At 36.5% G+C, this 26188-nt stretch overlaps 1 protein-coding gene and 1 non-coding gene across 3 annotated transcripts; both read left to right on the top strand.

Moving 5' to 3' along the window:
• The first annotated feature begins 11487 nt into the window (after nt 1–11487).
• LOC114274767 (helicase-like transcription factor CHR28) lies at nt 11488–24447 on the top strand. Of its 2 annotated transcripts, XM_082886769.1 has the most exons (13): nt 11649–12103; nt 14203–14316; nt 14524–14614; nt 14816–15286; nt 15439–16577; nt 17456–17527; nt 18059–18136; nt 18246–19158; nt 20145–20275; nt 20405–20626; nt 22520–23134; nt 23234–23443; nt 24029–24447. In XM_082886769.1, the coding sequence occupies exons 4-13, from the start codon at nt 15142–15144 to the stop codon at nt 24131–24133; spliced, it is 3630 nt and encodes a 1209-aa protein (XP_082742895.1). In that variant the 5' UTR covers nt 11649–12103; nt 14203–14316; nt 14524–14614; nt 14816–15141; the 3' UTR covers nt 24134–24447. The 2 variants fall into 2 exon arrangements, with proteins under 2 accessions (XP_028072540.2, XP_082742895.1); XM_028216739.2 differs by lacking the exon at nt 14203–14316 and having other exon boundaries at nt 11488–12103.
• Nucleotides 24448–26116: 1669 nt separating this feature from the next.
• TRNAQ-CUG (transfer RNA glutamine (anticodon CUG)) lies at nt 26117–26188 on the top strand. The gene has a single exon. It is a non-coding gene; the product is annotated as a tRNA-Gln (tRNA).

Below are 26188 nucleotides of genomic sequence, written 5' to 3'. Positions count from 1 at the left end.
CCCCAATGCCTTGATACACCGTCCCCTTTTAATAAGAAAGTGGCATCTACGGAAGCAATGATAAAGGTCTTTAAACAGGTAAAAATCAACCTCCCCCTGTTGGAGGTGATTAAGCAAGTACCCTCATATGCCAAATTTCTGAAGGACCTTTGTACGAAAAAGCGTAAATCTAGGACACACGTGTCCCAAAAGGTCCTACTCACGGAGCAAGTAAGCTCCATCTTGTTGAATGACACACCTCTTACGCTTAAGGACCCGGGTGCCCCAACCATTGCATGCATTATAGGGGACCATTTCATTGATATGGCCTTATTAGATTTAGGGGCTAGTGTCAATTTGTTACCATACTCTGTGTACGAGGAATTTAGGCTTGGCGAGTTAAAGCCCACTGCAATTACTTTTCAGTTGGCTGACCGGTCCCTCAAAGTGCCACGTGGCATGATTGAGGATGCGCTAGTTAAGGTTGATAGGTTTTACTTCCTTGTTGACTTTTTGGTGTTAGATATGGAACCGGTAGCCAATTCTAGGAAACAAATTTCGGTGATCTTAGGTCGACCTTTCTTGGCTACGGCCAATGCATACAGTAATTGTTATACCGAGGCGATGGAAGTTTCATTTGGTAACATGCAAGTGAAACTTAATGTTTTTCAAGCATCCCAACAACCCCATGAGAGAGAGGAGTACTTATTTATGGATGTTGTGGATGAGGTTGTGGAGGAAGTTTTGCCCTCCATTCTTGTAGAGGACCCTTTAGAGGCTTGTCTAGCTCATTTTGGGTTTGAAAATTTTGATATTGATGGGTCAGTTGATGCGGTGAATGTCATGCTTAATGCTTCTTCTACACTGGATTTTCCTCCGTGGAAAGCCTGGTTTGAGTCACTTCCTCCTCTGTCAAGAGAGCCTGCTATACCATCTTTGGTCACACCACCTACGCTTGAGTTGAAGCCACTCCCAGCCACACTCAAGTATGCATTTTTAGGGCCCCAGGAGACTTTACCAGTCATCATTGCATCTGACTTGACTGCAGAGCAAGAGAGTCAGTTGATGAGTGTTCTCGTGGCACATCGAAGTGCTATAGGGTGGTCAATGGTTGATTTGAAAGGGATAGATCCCTCCGTGTGCATACATTATATACACCTAGAGGAGGACACCAAACCATCTCGTGAAATGCAACGGAGACTGAATCTTAATATGAAAGAGGTGGTGAAAAAGGAGGTATTGAAATTGTTGGATACGGGTATTATATACCCCATCTCAGATAGCAAGTGGGTGAGTCCCACACAAGTGGTGCCCAAGAAATCGGGTATCACCGTTGTTGAGAATGAGAGAGGAGAGCTAGTCCCCACACGAACCACTACTGGGTAGCGCGTGTGTATTAATTATAGGAGACTGAATTCCTCGACTAGGAAGGATCATTTTTCCTTACCTTTCATTGACCAGATCCTAGAGCGGTTAGCGGGACAGGGTTTCTACTGTTTTCTTGATGGCTATTTGGGGTATAATCAAGTCCTGGTGTACCCCGCTGACCAGGAAAAGACCACATTCACATGCCCTTTTGGCACTTTTGCTTACAGGCGCATGCCTTTTGGGCTATGTAATGCACCGGCGACTTTTCAACGGTGTATGATGGCCATTTTCTCTGATATGGTGGAGAAGTTCTTAGAGGTTTTTATGGATGACTTTTCAGTGTTTGGACCGTTTTTTGAGAAATGCCATAGGAACTTGACTAGAGTGTTAGAACGATGTATTGAGGCAAACATAATCTTGAGTTGGGAAAAGAGCCATTTTATGGTTCGTGAGGGTATAGTGTTGGGACACATTGTGTCCTTTCGAGGTATAGAGGTAGACAAGGCTAAGGTTGACCTCATTACAGGCCTTTCTCCACCCAATTCTGTGCGTCAAATTAGGTCTTTCCTAGGGCATGCAGGTTTTTATCGTAGGTTGATCAAAGACTTAGTAAAATATCACATCCTTTGTGTAGTTTACTCGTTAAGGACGCACCTTTTATCTTTGATGAGGCATGCTTGAAGGCGTTTGAAACGTTGAGAATGGCCGTAACCACCGCCCCAATCATGAAATCACCAGATTGGTCGCTTCCCTTTGAAATTATGTGTGATGTTTCCGATTATGCTGTCAGGGCTATGTTGGGCCAAAGGGTCAATAAGGCACCATTTGCTATATACTATGCTAGTCACACTCTCTCGGATGCACAATTAAAGTACATTACCACCGAAAAAGAATTGCTAGCTGTAGTCTTTGCCTTAGATAAATTCCGATCACATCTCCTAGGTTCCAAGGTCATAGTTTTCACTGATCATGCCGCTTTGAGGTATTTACTATCAAAGAAAGAGACCAAACCTAGATTAATTAGATGGATTTTGTTGCTTCAGGAATTTGACCTAGAGATTCGAGATAAGAAAAGGGTCTGAGAATGTGGTGGCGGATCACTTCTCCCGAATCGTCGTTGAGTATACTAGTGATCCTCTTATTTTGCATGATTCGTTTCCGGACGAACAACTCTTTGAACTGTCACGAGCGAGGCCCCCGTGGTTTGCACATATTGTGAATTACTTGGCCATTGGGCAAATTTTGCAGAATTGGTCTAAGCAAGACAAAGACCGATTCTTTTCGCATGTCAAGTATTATTTTTGGGAGGATCTAGAGTTGTTTAAATATTGCTCCGACCAAGTGATCCGATGGTGTGCGCCGGAGAGTGAGGTGCATAGCATTCTTACATTTTGTCATTCTTCTGCATGTGGCGGTCATTTTAGTGGGCATAAAACGACCGCCAAGATTTTACAGAGCGGGTTTTATTGACCCACAATTTTTAAAGATGCCCATCAATTTTGTAGAACTTGTTTGCGCTGTCAGCAAATGTGTTCGATGTCTCGGCGTGACATGATGCCAATGTCCTCTATTCTTGTGGTAGAAATATTTGATGTTTGGGAGATTGATTTTATAGGACCTTTCCCGTCGTCGTTCGGTTTTGAGTATATTTTCTTAGCAGTAGATTATGTGTCTAAGTGGGTGGAGGCGATAGCTACCCGAACAAACGATCATAGAGTTATAATCAAATTTTTGCATGAAAACATCTTTAGTCGTTTTGGGTTTCCTAGAGCCATAATAAATGATCAGGGTACGCATTTTTGTAACCGGTTCTTTGAGTCGGTAGTCAATAAATACTCTATCACTCATAAAGTTGGCACTCCATACCACCCTCAAACTAGTGGCCAAGTGGAAGTTGCAAATAGGGAGGTAAAGCACATAATAGAGAAAATGGTGAGGTCAGATAGGAATGATTGGTCACAATGGTTGATTGATGCACTATGGGCCTACCGCACTGCTTATAAGACACCCATTGGGATGTCACCATATAGGGCAGTGTTTGGCAAAGCTTGTCATCTCCCGGTTGAACTTGAGCACCGAGCATTGTGGGCCATAAAGAAGTTTAACTTCGATATGGCCGCGGCTGGGCTCAACCGGAAATTACAACTCAATAAGCAGGAGGAAATCCAGAATGATGCATATGAGAGTTCAAAAGTTTTTAAAGCTCGGACTAAAGAATTCCATGACAAGCACTTTAATAGAAAATCCTTTGAACCCAGCCAAAAAGAGTGGCTTTTTAATTCAAAATTGAGACTCTTTTCGGGTAAGCTAAGATCAAGATGGGATGACCCATTTGTGGTTGTTGAGGCATTTATTCATGGCGCTGTTGAGGTGCAAGATCCAAAGAATGGCCCATACTTTCAAAGTGAATGGCCAAAGACTGAAACCATATATAGGGGGGATTGGGAATGGGGAAATGATTGAGTCCAATGCTTTGATGGATCCTTTTTACTATGATTGATAGATTGATTTCTTGTTCTCCTTTCTTTCCCTTCTATTCTATTCTATTTTATTTTTCTTTGTTCTTGTTGTGCTTTATTTGCGTTTAGGAGGCTTTAAATCCTCTAAAGGTGTAATTCCTTTGGTGTTAGCCATGCCCGAACGGCATCTGACGGTCTGGTATAGCCACCTAATCGTGTTTGTAATGAGTTCCTAGGAGATTAACTGAGACGGTAGAAACTAGAGTTCGAATGGCAAAGCCTAGAACACAAAGGTTTGGAATTTCCGAGACTAGAGTCTGGTTTAAATACCCAGGGGTGTGGAGATTGCTTCAAAACTACCCCGGCTTGAACTATGTATGGCAGCCCCATAGGTTGAGGTAGCTTTATGCGCCTCAATTCTGGATACCGAATCAACCTAGTCTGTCACCCTGTTGGAGAATAGGGAAAGTTACAAACACAGCTAGGGAGAAAAGTAGTATCCGTGTTTTTCGCGTGAAGATTATACCCTTGTTAGGCATTCCGATATTTTTCAAAGTCCTATACTTATTTCGGATGTCAAATAAAGAAAACAAATGGTTTAGCATGCTTTGGGTGGTACTTGGTTTTTATTTATTTTTCTTTAATCTCGTAAAAATGTATTTAGATATATTTATATATAGTTATACAAACAAAAAAATCCAGAAAAAAAATGTTGTATTTGGTATAAGTTTTCTTCAAAAAAAAAAAAAGGAAATTCCCGCACGTGCGGCAATAGTGTGTCAAACCAAAATGCGTACTGCATTAATTGCAGGTGCGCGAGTGTGTGCGTCAGCCAAGCCGCACGTGCGACCTGGGCCCCGCACGTGTGGAACGTCGTTTTAAAAAAAAAAACGAGAAAGAAAAATCGTCGCACGTGCGGCCTGGACCCCGCACGTGAAAGAAATATGTGAATTTGATTTTCGCCTACTACTTTAAAAGCAGGTGCGGAGGGGAGGTGCGTACATCTAGCCGCACGTACGGCCTAGGCCTCGCACGTGCGGAACGTCGTTTAAAAAAAAAAAAATTGCAGATTTTGTTTTGTTTTTATTTTTATTATTATTATTTTTTTATTTACTTATTTGAATTTTTTTTTTACAGATTTTGTTTTGTTTTTATTATTATTATTATTATTATTATTATTATTATTATTATTTTTATATACTTATTTGAAGAAATTTTTTTTAATTATTTCTTTATTTTATTTACATATAAAATAATAATAATAATAAAAAAAAATCTATTTCTTTGTTCAACTTCTTTTATTTATTTTATTATATTTTTTTTAATTTTATTTTCGAAAAAAAAAACAAAAAAACAAAACAAAACAAAACAAATTTATCGCAACACACCTAATCCACTCTCTCACAATCACTCACACACACAGATCTCTCTATCTCACAACCCCACAAACCTACCATCTTCTTCTTCTTCTTCTTTCTTTTTCTTCCATTTTTCTTCTTCTTTTTTCTTCCTCACCACCACCATCTCACCGTCGGCGTCCTATTTCCTTTTCGTCCGTCGAATCTCCAGCGACCACCATTTTTTCCGACGAATCATTTTTTTTCTTCCCCTCTTTCTTCACTATTTCAAGGTAAATCATCCCTTTTTGTTTCAAATTTCATATTTCTTCTCTCAATCTTGCATTATAGTGAGAAAATAGGGTTAGTTTACCATAGATCTAGTGTTTAAAAAAAAATAAAAAATAAAAAAAATCTGGGCAAGAAGACGATTGCCACACGTACGGCCCTCTCTGGCGCACGTGCGGTTAAAAAAAAAAAAAAAAAAAAACTCAGAAATCATGGTGCTAATAATAATACTAATTTAGTTTTTTTTTATTTGCTATATTTGTTTAGTTTAAATTGTTTCGTTAGTGATTCTCATTAGTTTAATTAGTTCGTGGATTGTTTTGATTTTATTTGTTTAGTTAGTGATTTTATTTTTATTTTTTATTCTATGATGTAATTATTCATTTAATTATTAAGTAGTTTATTTTTTATTTTATTTAATTTTCTGAATTTTTATTTTATTTTATTTTATTTTCTTCTCTTGTATTAACTAAAAAAAAAACTGTTTAGTTTAGGTTATTTTATTCTATACTTTAGTTTCTTTTGTAGTTTAGTTATTTTATAGTTTAGTTTAGTTTATTTTATTTTATAGTTTACTTAATTTAATTTAATGTCATTTTTATTCATTTATTTAATTATTTTTGTTTTTATACAAAAAAAAAAATGGTGCGAATTGCATGTGGTAAATCAGTGGGCAGACTTGTGCTTTAATATTTTATTTGATTCTCATGCTGGTTTCACGGGTATATGTGTTTATTGTTGGTGTGTGCAGGATATGAGTCAACGTATTTCTGCTCGGGCCTCCAAAAAGGCCAGAGGTGCCACCTCTTCGGCGCCACCACCGCCACCGTCACCGTCACCACCATCCTCGCCACCACCACCGAGTGACTTGCCACGGCCGGAGTGGGCTTCCCACCCGCTTCACAAGCTCACGCAGTTCAACATTCCATATTTTCAGCGTGACACGGACACTACTTGGACCGTTAAGCAGCTCCAACTCCGGCAACAGTTGGGCGTTTGCACTGTGACAGCATGGCTATCAGGTCCCGCTTGAGGATATCATCTGGATGCATTTGCGGAAATTTCTATGAGAGGCAGTTCGGCCTGAACCTATGCAGAACCTGACTTGGCCACTACCATTTGCCAATTTGTTGACACTTGTGTTTGAGCTGAACGACCTCCCCATAGCTGAGAATGAGGAGATTGATAGAGCGTATTCGACTTTCGGCCAGCAGGAATGGCAGCATAGCATATCTCGCATCCCGCAGCAGGTTGGTGCCCCAGTTGATGAGGCCCAGGACCTCGTACATGACCACCCACCTCATCCTGTTCCCCCCGTGCCTCCCAAGGGGACCCACTCTACATGACTCGCGAGGAGTACTTACAACTTCAGCACTCTGTGGATCAGGTCCACAGTACTCTTCATGATCACCACCAGAGTCTCATGGAGTTGCACACGGATTTTCAAGAGCATCGAGACTATTCTCAAGCGACCTTCGACCAGCTATATGCCCACTAGCTCACCATCCAGCAACGGGTTCAGGATGAAGCCTTTGAGACGCGCTCTTTGATGCAAGCCTTGTTTGCCCAGCATTTCCTGCCACCATCGCCATCGGCTTCCCCGTAGTACCAATTGTATATTGCTTTATCTCTTTTATTTTTATTTTTATTTCTTTTTAGTTATTTCATCTTCTCTTTAAAAAAAAGAAAAAAAGAAAAAAGAAAAAGTTGAGTGTGTGTGTTACTATATACCTACCTGGATGTGCATTTACAATCTCTGGTAATCTTCTCTCATTTCTCTTTACTTTTCCATTGAGGACAATGTCATATTCAAGTTGGGGGATGAGGGTTGTATTTTCTTTTGTGCATTTCTATTTGGCTCAATCATTCATGGTTATACCTGTTTCACTTGATTGCATTACTTCACTTGATGTGACTTGTTGCTAGTAGGGTGATGATATTTGCATATGTTGATTGGGGAGCATAGTAGACTTGTATGAAAAAGATTTATTGGGTAGATACTTGCATGTGATGTTTGCACTAGGGGAGCTGTTTGTGCTTGTGGTATTAGTACACTTGTCATAAGTATGCCTTAATTCACATGAACACACTCTCATAGCGGTGACTTCTTTATTGTAATCCCTAGTGTACATCATTGATAATAGCTAGGTTGCAGAAAACAATAAATGAGGAGCCAAGATTTTTATAAAAAAAAAAAAAAAAACAACACTTGACTTGTTTGGGTTCGTAGCCTTTTTAACTCGAGTTATTAAGCCCGTAGGGGTGTCTTTACACCTAGTGCCCTAAAACCGTCTGGTTTGGGAGTCATTTGCCCAATACTTGCTACATGGGTTAATTAGAAAGCTTAAGGAACTTAGACATTGCACAGTTAAGGAAAAAATAAGGAGAATGACTTGTTCGGATTCGTAGCCTTTTCAACTCGAGTTATTAAGCCTGTAGTGGTGTCTCTACTCCTAGTGCCCTAAAACCATCTGGTTTGGGAGTCATTGGCCTAATACTTGCTACATGGATTGATTAGAAAGCTTAATGGGTCAGAACATTGCACCGTCATTTAAAAATAAATAAATAAATAAATAAAAAATTGAGAATCTTGGCTGCAACAGGTTAGTTTCTCTGTATATGTTGGGTGTTATTATGAGTTACACTGGGCTATTATAGTAGACAGTTAACTAATATGGAGATTGCACTTTACACCAAGGGTACTCATGACTTGTCTACTAGCATGCACAAATAACATGGGACTTTACTTTTGTATTAACTGAATTGTGGTTTTGACTCAATAGGTTCCTTCATGCTTGTCCACTGTGCCTTTAATGACTCATGATGTCTCAATATCACACTGTAGTGGCCCATAAGTTGATTGTTAGGTGGAGTAGTGTGGTCAATTGTTGTTGAATATATATGAATATGTTAATATTTGTGGGTATCATTTCTAGAAACCCTCACGAGACTTTACTCGTCCACTTAGGGTAACCTTGTGGTTTAAAGGCTTGTTGCATATGCTAAATGCAACCGTTTTCCCACGAAAGAGGAAATATATAGATTTTGTTTAATTTTATTTTATTTTACTTGCTTGAGGACTAGCAAGTTATAAGTTGGGGGATGTGATTAAGGCCGAATTGTACATCATTGAGGCCGTTAATTAGGATATATTAATTTCACTTGCTTGTCAAAATTGTATACTTTATGTGTGTTGAATGTCAATCAGGTTGTACCTGGTTAGAGCATAAAATGGGCAAAAAGATAGAATTTGGAGAGAGTTGACTTTTTCGCACGTGCGTTGACTTTTCCCGCACGTGCGTTGACTTTCTTGCACGTGCGTTGATTTTTCTGGAAAAAATGTACCCGACATTTTAAACCTGTTTGGAGGAGAACATGAATATAAAGAGAGAAGAATAAGGTTGGATTAGGTTTCTGAACTTGTTTTTGCAAAAGAGAGAGGCTAGGGTTTGCGAAAGAAATAAACTTGAAGCTTCAAGCATGTCTCCCATGGTGACTTCTTCTCCATCTACCTCATTCCACTCCTCCATGAGTGGCTAGTCTCCTTTTCTAGGGTTTTGATGAAACCCTAGCCATGTAATAGGTTTTTCTTTTTGGATTTTCAATTATGTAAAGGTTTGAACACTTGTATGGTGTTTTAGAAGTTTCATATATATATTTTCCATTATTTCTTCAAATATTCGGCTTTCTGTGATTGTTGAATGTTTTCCATACAAGAGTTTTCTATTCTTTCACATTCAAGGTATGAGACGAATCATACTACGAGAGACGAGTCGTATCACTACCTTAGTTTAGAGTGAACGATTCATACTTCTTGAGATGGTTCGTGCTCGTACATTGAACGTGATGATTTTCTTGTTAAATGCTTTGAGTTTGTAGTTACGAAGCATTATTTCGTTTGGACCATAACATAATTGTTTTCAATTTGAAAACCCTATTTACGTAACTAGTGGTGGACTCTTCGCCCTAGGTTTTTCCCCAATTTAGTAAATTCACTTTCAGTCATAATTGATAATTTAATTATTTAGTTTAATTTATTCGTTATTAAATTAGGTTATGATCAATCATTCTTTTCATCAAAATTAATTTAGGAATTTATCAATTAAATTAGTTTAATTTCACAATTGTCCATGTGGATCGATACCTGGACTTGCCATTATTCTAAAAGAATTTGATGTAGTTTAGTGTTTATTTTGGGTGTGTTCAAACGACCCATCACTATCTGTTCAAATTTATTTCCAATCTGTTCAAAAAATTTCTCCATCTGTTCAAAATTTTCTCTATCTGTTCAATTTTTTCCCCTATCTATTTAATTTATGTGGATATCTCTTTCTATCTATTAAATTCTATGGGTTTCTCTTTGTTTTTATCTGTTGAAACAATATCTCTTAAAATATTTATTTATTATTATTTTTCCAAAGAAATTCCCATACCCTGTTCAATTTTTTTCGTTATCTATTGGAATATGTGTTAATTCTTATTCTAATTTTTACTTGTACAAATTTATTTGGTTAAAATTTTTGTTCATTTTTTTATTTGTTAAAAAAAATTATGTGTTCAATTTTTTTCCCCTATCTATTAAAAATATCTATCCAAAAATTTAAATCCACCATCTGTTGGAATACTTTGCTCTCCAGATCTACAACAACAATAAATCAACGACAATCAACTACAAAAAATAAAAATAAAAGAACCATAAACCATAACCCTAAACTGAGGCCAATATGTTATTGTTCCAAGATAGGAGTATGGGAGGGGATTCTTAGAACCTTAAATAAAAATCTAAGAGTCAAAGATTTGAAGCATTGATTATCAGATCTATGTTGAAACAAGAACATACTCGCTGTTGGCTATCATTACCATTACTTTCTTTGACCATTGGGGTACTGCAAAATTAGTACGACCTCCGAGGGCAGCATTGAGAGAAGTATTGGAAATTGTAAGTTCCGACAACGTTCTAAACATCTTAGATTCCCTGTACTTGCACAAACAGATCGAACACATTGATGCTATGTTTAGATGGAGTGATTTGGAGAGAAAAGAAAAGAAATAAAGAGATATGTATTTCTCTTACTTATTTGGATAACTTCAGTGGAGAGAAATGGAGAGAAATTCATTTATCTTATAACCTTCATTTTAATTCTTCCCAAAAGTTGAGAGATTATGAGAGAAAAAAAACCAACAAATTCTTATATTTTCATAATACCAATTATGTCCCTGTAAAAATAAAAGAAATAAAATGATTGAAAATATAAAAATGTTATTTTGGAAATATAACATAAAATAATTTCTTTTCTTTTTCTCTTATGAAATCTAACCAAGCAAGAAGGAGAGAAATCACAATCATTTATTTTCTTTTATTTCTTACTTATCCAAATAAGAAGTAGAGAAATCACAATTATTTATTTATTTTTTTTCTCTTATAACTTAAGTAATCATTTCTTTTCTTTTCCCTCCTAGGTTCCCAAACATAATGTGAATTGTTGGTTCTAACCTAGGGTATGAATTGAATTGAGCCCTAACATGGCGTTATAGTTGTCTTCGTTGTCGTCTTCGGTGACAAAGATTATGCAAGGGAGAATGATGTCGTTGGCGGTGGTCGGATCGATGGCGTAAGAATGAGAGAGAGAAACCAAATGGCGTTGCAGTATGATGCGGCGAGAAAGAGAGATCGATGGTGAGAGAGAGAGAGTCCAAATCGGCAGGAACATAGGAGATCGAGGGGGACAGAGGTGGTCAGCGGCGAAGATGAAAATTAAGAGACAAAGTTAGCGCTTGGGTTTAGAGAGAAAGAAAGAGAGAGAAAATATTTTGATCATTTTATCTAAATTTATTATTTTAAATAAAGTATTCTAGGACTTGAACTTTTAAACAAAAAAAAAAAAATTTAAAAATGAATTTATCACCCGAAGTACCCACCTCTAAATTTTTTTAATTTAAATTAGAAAAAAAACAAAATTTCACAAAGTAAAAGATGCAACACGTGTCCTTTAAATTGAATTCTATGCGTGTAAAAGCAAAGGACGACACGGCGTAGAATAATAAAATCCCTACTCCCCTAAACACAGAAATTCCCACCCTTCCCGGTGAAATTAACTACACTACAAACCACCACGAAACAAGGAAGAACAAGTCCTTAACCTGCGCACCCACCTTCCCTCCACACTTTTTTTAAACCTACGCCACCCCCACCACCACATTCTTCACGACTTTCTCTCTCTCTCTCTCTCTCTCTCTCTCTCTGCGAATTTTCCAAAGAAGATCACACACACACACACACACACACACACACACACACAAACCGCTACGAACTTTCTCTCCAATTCTCTCTCACCCCCTCCAACACGTTTCCAGCCTCTCTCTCTCTCTCTCTCTCTCTCTCTCTCTCTAACTTCCTTCCTCATGGTTTCGTTGATAAAATTGCTAATACTTCCTGGTTAGGCATATTAGGGTTTTGCAATTCAGGTCTTTCAACTGTGTAGTGAGGGTTTTGAGAAAATTTGGGGTTAATTTGGTTTTTTTATTTTTTGTTTTTGAATTGCGATGTTGATTGAAGACGATCGGACGTTTGAGGATCTCTCGGTTGGTGACGATGGTACTGACCTTTCCATGGATCTTCAATCGTTGTTGGAGATTCTTGGAGAGACTCCTCCTGTTTCTGATCCTTTGCAGGTCGGTTTTCTTCTAAATTCCTCGAATTTTTTAAGCAATTGTGATACTAGCCTGTTGTGGAAGTTTAAAAAACGAAGTCAATTTTGAGAATTTGATTTTGTAGATTACGTTTTTCATCTTTTTATCTGGCTTTGAAACTCTCAATTTGTAGGCTTGTTTGTCTATGGCTTTTTATTAAAAATGTTAATGATTTTTTTTTTTTGGGGTCAATTAATTCACGAAATGCGAGTTCTTGTCTTGATCTCTGTGTTTTCTGGAAATATAAGTGTGTTGTCAAGTAATGGTTTTGAAGGTGTATTGCTTATATAGTTATATTTAAATATTTACAGTAAAAGGTGTGCACACCCGTATGGGTGTGCTTGAAATCAGTAGTTACAGATTTTTGGATGTGGTTGAATTTAGCAGTTGCAATTGCAATGGATTCGAGCTGGGATATAATGGTAAAGACACTATAGATGATAAATATCAGAAATAGATGTTTTTGAGAATTACATGATCAGAACTTGTAGGAATTGGTTATAACCACAAGTGTTACGAGACAATAGCTTTTGCAGCTTGTTATGTGATATGGGTTTGTTTACTTAGTTAAAGAACATTAGGTATCAATGTTTAATAGATGTAACTGTAAGTGTTAATTTATAAAGTGCCTTTTTTTTTTAATGAAAAAATATATAGAATTATAGATAGTTTTTATTAATATTGATTGTTTGTGGATATAATATTAATCTAGATAGCAAATAAAAATATGTGAGAACATATTTTATTGTCGTGTCCCCGCGTCTGTCTCCATTGTTTTGAAATCGCCGTGTCCCGTGTCGACCTTCATATCTGTATCCATGCTTCTTAGTTTCTTATTTTCTAACACTCACACAAATTTTGCTTTCATATATAATCATAAAATTATATACTAAATTTACTTACATATATCAAGGCATGAAGAAATTATTACAAGAATTAAAAAAGATAAAAATATGGTCTTGTTGCTTTATGATTTAACAAATCTAGATTAAAAAAGAATATGTATAATTGTTTTTAAATAAAATGTAAAATTATAATACCAATTAAAAATTTAACCAACTTCAACAAAATGTCAATTAAATATTACATTTATCGCATTTTTGGATACAAAATTATTAATTAAACATTCATAATCTATAAGGGCTTGGCCCTTTAGTTTAGATTGTGAACTTAGATTAGTTAAATTGGATCCTTGTTTTTTTAGCCCACCAATTACTCGAACCATACACGAAGTTATCATGTTAGGGTTGATAATTTTTTGACACGAATTTGAATATAACACGGCTGGATAACATGAATATTTAACAGGTCAGGTTCGTGTCGAATGTGCATAACATGAAGTTCACACTGATAACCCATTTAATGAATAATTACACATTTTAATATTTCTGCGAAGGGTTGCCATGACATTTTTGAATCTTTTAGGTATCTCATCTAGTTGAATGAAAAAGTATATAAAATAGGATTTCAATTCATATTTTATTTTATTTTTTATTTAAGATGTGTATTTTTGTCACCTATTTTAGAGTTAATCTAGTAAAAAACTTATACTAATAGGGTATGTTTTTTAAATTGGGGAAATGAAATTGAGTTGAAATCACATATTTTATTAATAATTTCAATCAGCAGGAATTAGTTTCATTAAATTTAACTAAGAGTGAGTTTTTTCCATGACACATTAACACAACATGAACTAGACACAATCCAAAAATGATATGACATGATAACACCAAAAATAAACAGATTGGGTTAGTGTAGGTAATGCTGACATGAACTCGAAATGACTCGAGCCCCTAAATTTTGTTAAAATTTGAGGCCCTAGGCGACATCCTTAAGGGCTGGTCACGCAGTTGAGTTTCACCATGGTGGAGCTGCCTTTAGCTTTAAATTCAATTCATTTTGGGTGCACATGTTGGAAGATATGAACTTCTTGTGGATAAATTTGTGAAAAACCTAGGGCTTTCCTCTTTTACTTTAATTTTGTCTTCCACATTAATTTCGAAAATTTTGAAATTATGATGGGAAAAGGCAGTGTTTGCTATTGCATCAATATAACTCTTCCTTATTTTCTGAATGCAAAGGGGCATGAGAAGACAGATACAATGTACATGTATGGGAGGATAAACGGGCTGAGCCTGATTCTGATGTTCCACCTCTCACTGTTTTGTTGTTGAGAAAGGGAAAGAAAAGAAAAAGTAATCAAAAAACAGATGTTGAATAATGTGGCTTTGTTTTTTTTAATGAATTGGGTGACAGCTCCTCTCTCTCTCTCTCTCTCTCTCATGCTTAAATATTGAATGGGTTTTTTTATTCTATGCTCTTGTATAACCAAATTATTGCTTTTAGTTTCTTCAAGGAGCATACCTTCCTTAGATACTGAATATATGTGTTGTAATTTGCAGAATAGCCCAGAAGATTTATCAGTAGGAGAACTGCAGCAAGGCCAGTCACCTCCTGATGTTGGCAATAATGAACATTCCCTGCTTCAATTGGGTAAATTTATTATTCTGATGCTCGTTTTTCTTTATGGCATCTTGGACCTCTATTTTATTTTGTACCAAGGGAAACTGGGTTTTACATTATGATACTATAAAGGTTTTGCTTATGTTTGATGAAAAATTGAGGGAAACTGGGTTTACATTATGATCCTTAAATGTTTACATTGTGATTGTTCTTTATTGGATTGTTAATTAGGATTGCCGGAGTCGAAAAGGACATCTTCATTTGGGGATGAGTTAGCAAGATCTTTTACATTCTCCCCTTCACACAACTCTGAAGCTTCAGATTCTAGGGCAGGGGCGTCAGATGGTTCTTTTGACTCTGCTGGGAACTCTTTCAACTTTAGCTATAGAAAGAAGGAACCTTCAGCTCAGACTGGTTCTCCAGCTAGCTGCTCTGGAAGTCTTACAAATTGGACGTTGCCAGTTTCAGGTCGTGGTTCTTTAAGTGCAGGGAGTAATGGAGTTAATCAAAGTGTTTCATCTCACAATACTGATTACTGTGAAGAAACTCAATATGAGATGCCCAATTGTAGTGCCACATTTAGTATTGCTGCTGGTGATGCTAATAATGCTTCAGATTTTAGAGACGTGTTGGATTCCAATCACCTGAAGGGTGAAACTGAATTTCAATTCAGGCTTTTGGAGGGGGATACTTACTACCAATGTATGTGATTGTCTGCCTATAAGCATTAATTGCTGACGTTTCTATTGTGCTTGTGCATGGTGTATTATAAATTCTTATTCATTGCTTGTGTGCTTTATTTTGTTTTTAAAATTTCAGGTTGATGAACTGATTTAGATTTTCTAACATTTCAGATGGATCTCTCAACTCCTTTCTAGAGAAATCAGATTTTAACTATGGGAAGCATTGTGATTCAATTGAAAATAGCTTAAAAACCTCAGGAACACCAGAAATTGTGGATACCTCCATGACAGATATTGACATACCTTTGCCGTGGGGCCTGCATGATAGTTTCAATCTTCAATTTCAGCCAAGCAATGATGAAATGATGACCTACACAAAGGATGAATTGGAGGAGATTCCAACTCAATCTGCATGCTTACCTATTGCCATGGCGTCTGACACTCAGGTAGGAAAAGTAGTTGGAGCAGCCTTTGGGGCAGCGATAATCAGTGACCTTGATGTTAGTGGGCTTCAAGTCAAATGTGGAGGTTATAACCTTACATCACCAATTGGGGGGAACTCCTTTGGTAAAACCGATGATAGATCTATTGTTACCAATGCATCGTCACAACCCTTGCCTTGTACTTTATCAAACATGTCTAGTAAAAAGCATGTGATTTGTATGAACGATGAAAGAAATGATGACTTAGATTTAGCGCTAGGAATGGCATACTCATCTTATGATGTTATTGATGATACTTCTAGTAGGAATTCTCCTGGTGCTGGTGATGGGTTTCCAACTGAGAAAGGCTTAATGCAATTGTTGCCTCATATTCTGTCTTCCGATTCCAGTAAGAAGCTTTTGGTCCATGCAAAGGATGAAAACGAAGATGTATTTCTGGCATCTAAAAGAGCTCGCCATACTCTTGATAACATTAATGGACTTGGTAATAGAAACCCCAATCAAGTTGCTAATGATTTTTGTCTGAATCTAAAGGCCTCAGAGCAGTTAGGTTGCATAAAGGATGATAGAGAGAGTAAACTGATTCAGCCTAAGAGCTTGGATACTTGTGTTTCAAAAGTCGGCTGCCAAATAATTCAGAGTAATGCCATGGTTAACAGCTACCATGTTGATGACGATCCAGATATATGTATTCTTGAAGATATAAGTGAACCTTCATGCTCAAATCCATGGTCAATGAACAGGCAGTCGCTTGTTACTTCACAACGTACTACATTTAGTGACCCAGACCCCCTTAACCACATGGGAATGGGAGGTGCGAGGCTTAAAGCAAATGATGAACGTCTAGTTTTCCGAGTTGTATTGCAGGTGAGGTTTGATAGTTTGGCGTAAATACCTTGCGTATAAGTTAGTTAAGTAAATAAGCTGATTTCCCTTTAGTTAAAAGTATTATAAATTAGCAGTGCTTCAAAGTATCTTTAATTTGAAATATATTGGATAGTGAACAGAAATTATTACGTTACTTGTCAAACACAGATACTTCTAAAAGGGATTCCTGGCTGTGTTGTATCTTTATTGTACACCAAATATTATTTGGATTTCCGGGGATATATGTCTCTAGTAGTTTCTAAAGTAAACTCTAATTTGAAAATTATAGATGCGCATTTTTTTTTGGGAACAAGTATTTAATATTTTCAAGATTATCATTCATGTCTTTGGTTGTTTTATGAAGTTTTTGTTATTTACGATCAAAATGATTTGCTTGTGGGCTGTGTTGACAGAACACTTTTGTATGGCACAAGTTTGAACTTTAAACCAGGAAAATTTGCGTAATGTACTTTTTACTGATGGCATCATTGATATGTTATTGCATTCTTCGTTGTTTTCCTCCCTCTCTTTGGTTCTTCGATATAAGAAAATTAAATGTTTAAACCACATATAGATGTGTGCTAAATAATTTTCTTTAAAAGCAATTGTGTTCAGTAGTGTACTAATACTGGTGCCTAGAATTTGGTTTCTGTATCTAACACGTCATGTCTGCGTTGAAATGTTACCCTTGTATTTTTGGCCCGCTGATCATACTAGAAATCTACATATGCTATGCTTGTTCATTGTAGGATTTTTATGAGATTGATGGGGTTGCCTTGTCTATGTGCAAAACAGGCTTTTACTTCTATCATATTATATTGCTCTTGTTTTTGATGGCTTGACTTTTTATGAGATTGGGACTATGGCTTGCATTGCAGGATCTTTCTCAGCCAAACACAGAAGCTAGTCCGCCAGATGGTGTTATGGCAGTGCCTCTTTTAAGACACCAGGTTTTGATCTCTTTTTTAATTTATTTTATTGGGTAAATATGAGTTTTGTTAGCTTTGGTCAAAGCATAACTCAAAAATTTATTGGAAACAAGGACAATATTGACTAGGAGGCAGCTTGACGCATTGTGTGGGATGGAAAATTTAAGGTGTCTTGCAGTAATGAAGATAGATGAACTGAAACATGAGGATCAGTATCTAAAAGGAACACTGGAATTAAACAGTCAATAACGCAAAATGAATTAAATGAATTTGGTTGGGTAGTGTTGCACTGTATCTGTCATTGTTGCTACTTGCTTTAATGGAAAGATTAAAGTAATGTTGAATGTCAGACAAAATTGGATCATTATAATTATCCAAATCAACTTGTTTTATGGTGGCTGACATCCTATATAGGCTATCATTTGTTGCATTCAAGAAGTAGAACCTGGTTTACTTATTGCTGTGTTGTGAGAACATCTCCATTGTGTGTGTGTGTACTTGTGCATGTGCTTGTACATTACCTGGACTGACATTTGTTGAAATTCTGGGCAGCGAATTGCTTTATCTTGGATGGTTCAGAAGGAGACAGCCACCTTACATTGCTCCGGAGGAATTCTTGCGGATGATCAGGTTGGTTTTTTTGGTTCTTCAAATGTTGTACTTTTTTTTAGTGTTATGTGAGGTTAGATAGTGAAGGAACTTGATGTTGTTCTGGGCTTGTACAATCATTCTCTGGCAGGGACTGGGGAAAACGATATCAACAATTGCACTTATACTCAAGGAAAGGGCTCCACTTTCCCTAGCTTGTCCAGACAACTTGAAACACAATGAAATGGAAACATTAAATTTGGATGAAGATGATGACTATGTGTCTGAGCTTGATGGATTGAAGCAGGATGTTGAATCATGCCAAGTTTGGTCTAATGGAAGTTCTATGAAGAGTAGGGACACTTCTGTGCAAACAATGGGTAGGCCAGCTGCTGGTACCCTTGTTGTATGTCCTACAAGTGTCCTACGCCAATGGGCCGAGGAATTGCATAATAAGGTGACTAGCAGAGCTAATCTATCTGTTTTAGTTTATCATGGAAGCAATAGAACAAAAGATCCTTGTGAGCTTGCCAAGTATGATGTCGTCGTTACAACATATTCAATTGTAAGTATTGAGGTCCCAAAACAGCCTCTTGTCGATAAAGATGATGACGGGATTGGAAGGCAAGAAGCTCATGTTATTCTGCCTGTGGGATTTTCATCTGGTAAGAAAAGGAAATATCCTTCTAGTTCTGGTAAAAGATCTGCGAGGGATAAGAAGGGAATGGATAATGCATTGCTTGAATCTGCTGCTCGACCTCTTGCTAGGGTTGGCTGGTTTAGGGTTGTACTGGATGAGGCACAGAGCATAAAAAATCATAGAACTCAAGTAGCTCGGGCTTGTTGGGGGCTCCGGGCTAAACGCAGGTGGTGCTTATCAGGGACGCCTATCCAGAATGCAGTTGATGATCTTTATAGCTACTTCAGATTTCTTAGATATGACCCATATGCTGTATATAAATCATTCTGCTCCTCGATAAAGGTCCCAATCAGTAGGAATCCAACAAATGGGTACAAAAAGCTACAAGCCGTCTTGAAGACAATAATGCTACGTCGCACAAAAGGTGAGTTGGCATGAGGGATTTTCCCCCTGTAAATTTATTTTTATTTTGAAGAGAATTCTTCAATGACAACTAGGTGAAGTTTAATTATTTTGGTTTCTTTCTCTTACCCCTCTTCCTATTTCTTCCCTTGTTTACAACATTATACACCTAAGTGGTGAATTTTTACTAAGCTAGCTGTTTGCAATAGATCTGACATGCTTTACAGTCACTTATTCCTAAGAAACTTCTCTGTTATATCCTTTATTTCTAAAATTGCCGAGGTGTTTAGCTTTCATCCTTGTTCCCTTCTAAGGTGTATGGCTTGGCTGGGATATGTCTTATTCTTATAGTTGCAAGTATTAATCATCTTTTCCATCAAATCACTAGGGACTTTAATGATAGAACTTGTTCCAGGAAATTTTGGCGTCTCATCTCTGGAATGTCAGTCATTGTCATATCCTACAAATAACAATACATATGGAGTAACATGGCTGAAGTTATAATTTTCATCAGACTTGGATTAAACCAGTTTATTTTCATATCCTGTTTACAAGGGAGCATCTATACTTGTGGTTGGTTTACACTAGCACCTGGTGTCGTACACTAGTTTGCAGTCAAATTGTGCTCTTGTGGGCTCACTGCATATTGTGCTGTAGTAGTGCGCCATAAGTATAATTTTGGATGGACTTATTTTTCTGCGATAATTTTTATCATTTTTTAAGGAATTTATGACCGTTACAGCTTGTCAGTATATGCAATACTAATTTCCAATATGAGGAATGCCAGATAATATATTTTTTGATCTTGGTTTTATGATATGCTGGTGTGTCATTGTCTACATGGATTCATGAGTTTTGAGGTAGAATGAGTATGATTTTTATACTTGACTGACTTGTTTGAATTTGATGGCTATTGTACTGTTGGGGTAGAACTGCAACTGGGACTGCATCAATATACAACCTGCTGCGGGTACTTATGCTCATTTGTTGGTAAACGTTTTTTTATAGGCACACTTCTTGACGGGGAACCCATCATCAACTTACCGCCAAAATCAGTAGAATTGAAAAAAGTGGATTTCTCAGAGGAGGAGCGGGATTTCTATTGCAGACTAGAAGCTGATTCCCGAGCTCAGTTTGCAGTATGTTTCTTTGAAAATACCATCTAATTTTGAAGTTCTCTCCTTTTATTGTTTTAATGTTGTAAGCATGCTTAGTCTTCCTCTTTTATTACCTGTCCTTTTGACTTCTAGATTGGTATGTTATATCAGGAATATGCAGCTGCTGGAACTGTCAAACAAAATTATGTTAACATTTTGTTGATGCTCCTGCGCCTTCGACAAGCTTGTGATCATCCTCTTCTTGTTAGGGGATACAATTCTAGTTCCACATGGAGATCATCTGTTGAGATGGCAAAGAAACTTCCTCGGGACAAGCAAGTTCGTCTACTGAATTGTTTGGAAGCTTCTTTGGCAATTTGTGGCATATGCAATGTATGTTATTACTTGCTAATCGTTACGCATCGACTTAATTGCGTAGTAATCCCTTTTGGAATTGATGTTTCTCTTTTTGATTGCTTCAAGAAGCTATCCATTTGATATTTTAAATTAAGATATTGGTTATATTGCACAAATGGATAGATTATAGGTTCAATAAATATGACTCCCTTTATCCCAAATTGTTAGTCCTTATAAATAGCTATGGGCTATTTTGGAAATCAATGTCTTTTGATTTGAATTTGAGTGGATTAATTACATGTGCCCTTAAAAAGTTGGAACTCCCAAAAGGTATTAACATAGTTGGGATGGAGGATGATGGGGATGCATTTGGCTTATGATTCACGGGGATTCTCCTTTGTTGGGCTTCTGCTGTTGTTAGTAGCCATGGGCAGTATTCTATTTATAAAAATAAAAATACAAAAAGAGAAGAAAAAGTATGGGCAATATTATGATTTCTTGGTTTTCTTTATTGTTGTATGCTTTTGAATTTCATGAATTTTGTAATTCCATGATTTTCTTCCCTTCCAAGTCTTTGAACACTTTGCATTCGCCCTGTGTCCCATTTTCCCATTGGTTAATTGGGGATATTTTCTTTACAGGATTTTAAGTTGTATTCACTCATCAGATAGGGAGGAAATAACGTCTGTTCTTATTTTTTATCTTTTATTTTTCACTGTTTGATGAGATAACTTGTGATTTTTTAAAACAAACAGAAAGTTCGATATTATAGCTGCCTGTGACCATTAGCCTTTTCTATGCTGTGGTACCTTTGACTTTTGCCCACACTGACCTTGTACAATGAAGAATTGTTGTTTGTGATAGGTCTGTGAGTGATCTAGGATGACTAATATGAAGTAGTCAAAATGTTTTGTTTCTTTTGATGTTGGAACGGGAACTTTTATAAGGATACAAAAAAAAAAATGGGGTAGGCCTTTGAAGGATTCAACCAAAGCAACATAAATTAAAACCAAGACGTTAAGTTAGAGATATCCAATATTAAGTAGTCAAAAGTCAGATTCACTCGTTTGGGGCCTCAGATTTGGACGATACAAAGAGAGAGGATTGGTGCTGGAAATTGGATGCTAGGACGATCCATCATCTGTGGTTGCATTCTTATTGGGTTTTGTTTAAATTGTTTTTAAAAAGAAAAGAAACAAATATCTATAAGAATATTGAGAGGGTCTGTTGCACGATCTATAATGTTGCTGCATTTTCTTTTGTATTTACGACATTGCCTTAAACTTTAAGAATATTAATTTGGTTAGATGTGTGCATATTTCCTCTATTAGTGGGAATCCCATGACCAATGCATATGGACCCTTATGTATGTTGAAGTCTTGACCCTGGTTACTAGATTGAGGTGCCATGCCTTGTCTGAGTGGGAAAGGTGTTATGGATTAGTTTGCAGAGTAGAAACTTGTTGGTCTTTTTCCCAATTCAAGTTTTAGTATTATGAATTGAAAAATGGTTAGTATATTGGTCAACTGGTGATGGGGAAAGGGCATGCTTTGTTGAAACATAAAATGGCTCTCTAGGAAAAGGTGCATGATATATATGCCCTTATTTCTGCATATATGCAATACTTCAATGTTTTTAGATGCTAGTTTTCTGACTGGTGGTTTGATCAGTATGCTAATCATTATAATTGAAGGCAACTCTATATAATAGCAATTATATCTTACACTGTTTCTTGTTTTCAGCATATCGTGTGTCTCTGTCTCTGCTCCCCTGTGTTCATGGTTTTGTCATAAGGTTTCAGACTACTTATTTATCTATGGTTTCTCAGTTTCTTAAAAGCCTCATCTTCATGGATCAATCTTAAAATTACTTTCTAATCGAATGATGAGGTACTTATTTATTGAAAAACTTATGTCGACCTTTACGTAGGATTCACCTGAGGATGCTGTTGTTACAAGCTGTGGACATGTCTTCTGCAACCAATGCATCTGTGAACATCTGACGGGTGATGACATCCAATGCCCCACTACAAATTGCAAAGATCGACTCAGTGTATCTTCAGTGTTTTCTCGAGCGACATTAAAATGTTCTCTCTCTGAGCAGCCTGTTCAGGATGGTACCCCTGATTGCTTCGGTTCTGAAGTATCTGATAACCTTGAGCCTGGTTCCTGGAGTCATTCATTTGATTCCTCCAAAATCAATGCTGCCCTTGAGGTCCTGCAATCACTTTCTCAACCAAGCAACCGTACACCACTGAAATCTATTGATGATGGTGCCACTTGTCCAGAAAACTCATCTGATCCTCTTTCGAGGGGGTCAGAGCAGGATATGCTTGATAACATAAACTCGGATTTTGTTGAAGGTTCAAATGATTTGATTAAAGTAGTGGGAGAGAAAGCAATAGTCTTCTCCCAGTGGACAAGGATGCTGGATTTGCTTGAAACTTGTCTTAAAAATTCATCCATTAAGTACAGGAGACTTGATGGGACAATGTCTATTGTTGCCAGAGATAAAGCTGTGAAAGATTTTAACACTCTCCCTGAGGTTTGTGTGGGATTTTGGCATCTTTTGTTAGTATGCTTCAGTATTTGTTACTTCTATAGACATCAGTTCTGGAATTTGATCCCTTGTACTTTGTCATAGGTGTCTGTTATGATTATGTCTTTGAAAGCTGCTAGTCTTGGACTCAACATGGTAGCAGCTTGTCACGTTCTTCTTCTGGACCTCTGGTGGAACCCTACAACTGAAGATCAAGCAGTGGATAGAGCCCACCGGATTGGACAGACACGTCCTGTTACAGTTTTGCGGTTGACAGTGAAAGATACAGTTGAAGATCGCATTTTGGCACTTCAGGTATTATTTTTTGTTCAAATCTTGTAGTTATTTTTCATTTTCAATGTAAAATTTTTAGAATGTCAATCATAAAGGCATTGATGAGGATCGATTGATTTACTTGCTAATAATGGCTGCTTAATTTCTTGAATAAATACCATCTTTAATGAATTTTTAGCCCCTTGATGAATTCCTGTTTCATAAGTCATCTGCATATTGAAGAGTGACCTGCATATAGGATTTTTAGAGGATATGATATTGAGCTCAGTGATCATGGGTAAATATGTGCGGAAACTCTGAAATAGGCAGAAAGACGGGATTTTAGACCAGTTCACTGGACATGCTCTCAAACTGAGAGCAGGAGCTCCTCTGAACACACTCTTATTCTTTTGTTAAATAAATATTTCCCATCACATCTGTTGTAAATAATAGCTATTTGGAAATGGCTTAATTTTCAGATTCAACTGTGTAAAAGGGTGATTCTTGATTGTGTCTTTCTCCCGATTGCTAACAAGTCTTCTCATTTTAAGAATCAAAAACTGACATTGGGCTTGGGGTTCATATGTTGTGAAAATGTTAATGCAATTTCTCCCATCTCATTTGCAGCAAAAAAAGAGAGAGATGGTTGCATCTGCTTTTGGTGAGGACGAGACGGGTAGTTGTCAGACTCGTCTTACAGTAGAGGACTTGAAGTATCTGTTCATGGTTTAATCAGGGTATTCTTTTATAGTTTAATTGGGTGCACTCTTTTTTTTTTTTCTCTCTATAGATTCTTGAATCCCTAGGAGTAACTACAAAAGAAGGCTTCATTTATGAAGAAATCATGTGAATTCGTCTTTGTAAGAATTTTGCATGATCCATTTTTTGACCAATTGATTTCTCACATTCTTATTGTATAGGATTTGGAATTCAATAGGTTATGAGTAGTGAATATAGGAGCACAAATTGTAAATATATATAGTTCTTTTCTTTTTCACTCCCCCTTCCCCAATACAAATACTGCAAAATTTTAGTTTGATTGATCATGTTTCTCTCTTTGGTGGTTCTATTTATATTTGCTTTCATCTAATAATTTTGCTTGGTGAAATTACGGAAGAACCTTAATGGAGTGAAATTTTGTTTTGTTAGCACCAAATTATGTCAGGTTGTATATCTGTGTTGAGTGCCATTAATAAGAATCTGGTATGTTAAAGTGGCTAAAGTTGGAAGTAGCTACTTTTGAAGTAACATAAAGAAATGCAACGCGTGGAGTTGGGAGAATCAGAGTCGAAAACAGGATTTCTCACTTCTTTCTCTCATTCAAAACAGTGCATGAAACTTTACACGGCTCCCAAGTGATAACAGATAGAACTCATCTTCGTTCTTTTTTGAGTTTGAGCTGTGTTAACCTAAGGATAAATGCAGAACTATTTGGCTGTTCATATTATTAGTGTTTTATTTATGTTAGTATGCTGATATTACTGATCCAAATTTAAATCCAAACAGAGCCCTAGATCTTTTAGAATTTGGATCAGCCCGAGTGTTGAGTGCTTGCTGATTGTGGATTCTTTGATCAATGAGGCAATGAGGTTTTAATAATTATTTGTTCTTGTGCAATGTTGATATTCTATTTGGGCAACTTGCATCAACGCCCATCAGGGTTGTGGCAATAAAAGACCAGCATCCTTAGAGTGCCTATTGACATGGGTAATTATTCAATAGTCATGGAGCACTATGTTGTATTATTTATGAATGTTCCAAACAAATTATGTAGCGAAAAAATTTATAATTGAGATATAATGATTCACTTTTATCAGGTAGTCAAGAGATAAAGACTAACTCAATTTATTGTTGTAATTTCTTATTAGTCGGAAGTATAATATAGAGAATACGGAGATTCACAGATAGAGTTGGTTTTTTTATTCATTTCAAATATTAATCATGAAACACCATGAGGAGTAGGATGTTTAAATTCAAATTTCGAAGTGAATTTTGATTTACCTCTTCTTAGTCATAGAAGAAAATAATTCATAATCAAATTTTTATATAGAAATTCTATTCATAATGATATGATAGTGATATTTCTAAAAGTTTAAACTACAATATTAGCTGTTTTGTTTTGAAATGAAAATATGAAAGTTAAATGAAAATTTTGTTCCACAATATTGTATATTGTTACTCTTAATTTAAAAACATTCAAAGATAATTCTTATTATTTTCCCCCACTAGTTCTTATCCTATTTTTGCACCAAAAAAAAAAAAAAAAAACAATTATTTAGTTTAATTACAACTTGAACAAAGAAAAGCATTTTATTAGGTCTTTTTTTGTTTTTTTTGGATGGGTACATTATCTAATAATATTTTAAGTAAACCAGCCAATCAATATTATTTTTTTAGTAGTTGATGAGATTTTTTTTTGGTACATACTAAAAATTATATATATATATATATATATATTATCTAACAGAGAAGGAAAGAGAGTGTCGAGAACCCCTTAATAAAGTGAATATATGGTTGGGTATTGGACCAGATTGCTAACTCAATAATTGATACAATTCGAATTTTGGCACCATAATAACTCTCAGTATACTAGTAGGCTTCAAGACAGTAACAAATTATTTATTATGAACGTCGAAATTGATGTCATTGGACAGGATTGTGGATATAAGGTATGTGTATATATAATAATTTTAAAAGCGATCTCCATGCCAGAATGGTCCCATGGTCTAGTGGTCAGGACATTGGACTCTGAATCCAGTAACCCGAGTTCAAATCTCGGTAGGACCT

Source organism: Camellia sinensis, chromosome 9 (assembly GCF_055761805.1).
Source record: "Camellia sinensis isolate YWXY chromosome 9, ASM5576180v1, whole genome shotgun sequence".
Taxonomy (NCBI): domain Eukaryota; kingdom Viridiplantae; phylum Streptophyta; class Magnoliopsida; order Ericales; family Theaceae; genus Camellia; species Camellia sinensis.
Note: the sequence above shows the minus strand (reverse complement) of the source record. Positions and strands in the feature narration are given on the sequence as shown.

What these genes read in the sequence shown, in the direction of transcription:
- LOC114274767 (XM_028216739.2), top strand. Translation starts at nt 11,975, where the DNA reads ATGTTGATTGAAGACGATCGGACGTTTGAGGATCTCTCGGTTGGTGAC. An exon ending in GGGGGATACTTACTACCAAT is followed by an intron (nt 15,287 to 15,438) that starts GTATGTGATTGT and finishes CTAACATTTCAG; the next exon opens with ATGGATCTCTCAACTCCTTT. An exon ending in AATGCTACGTCGCACAAAAG is followed by an intron (nt 19,159 to 20,144) that starts GTGAGTTGGCAT and finishes GTTTTTTTATAG; the next exon opens with GCACACTTCTTGACGGGGAA.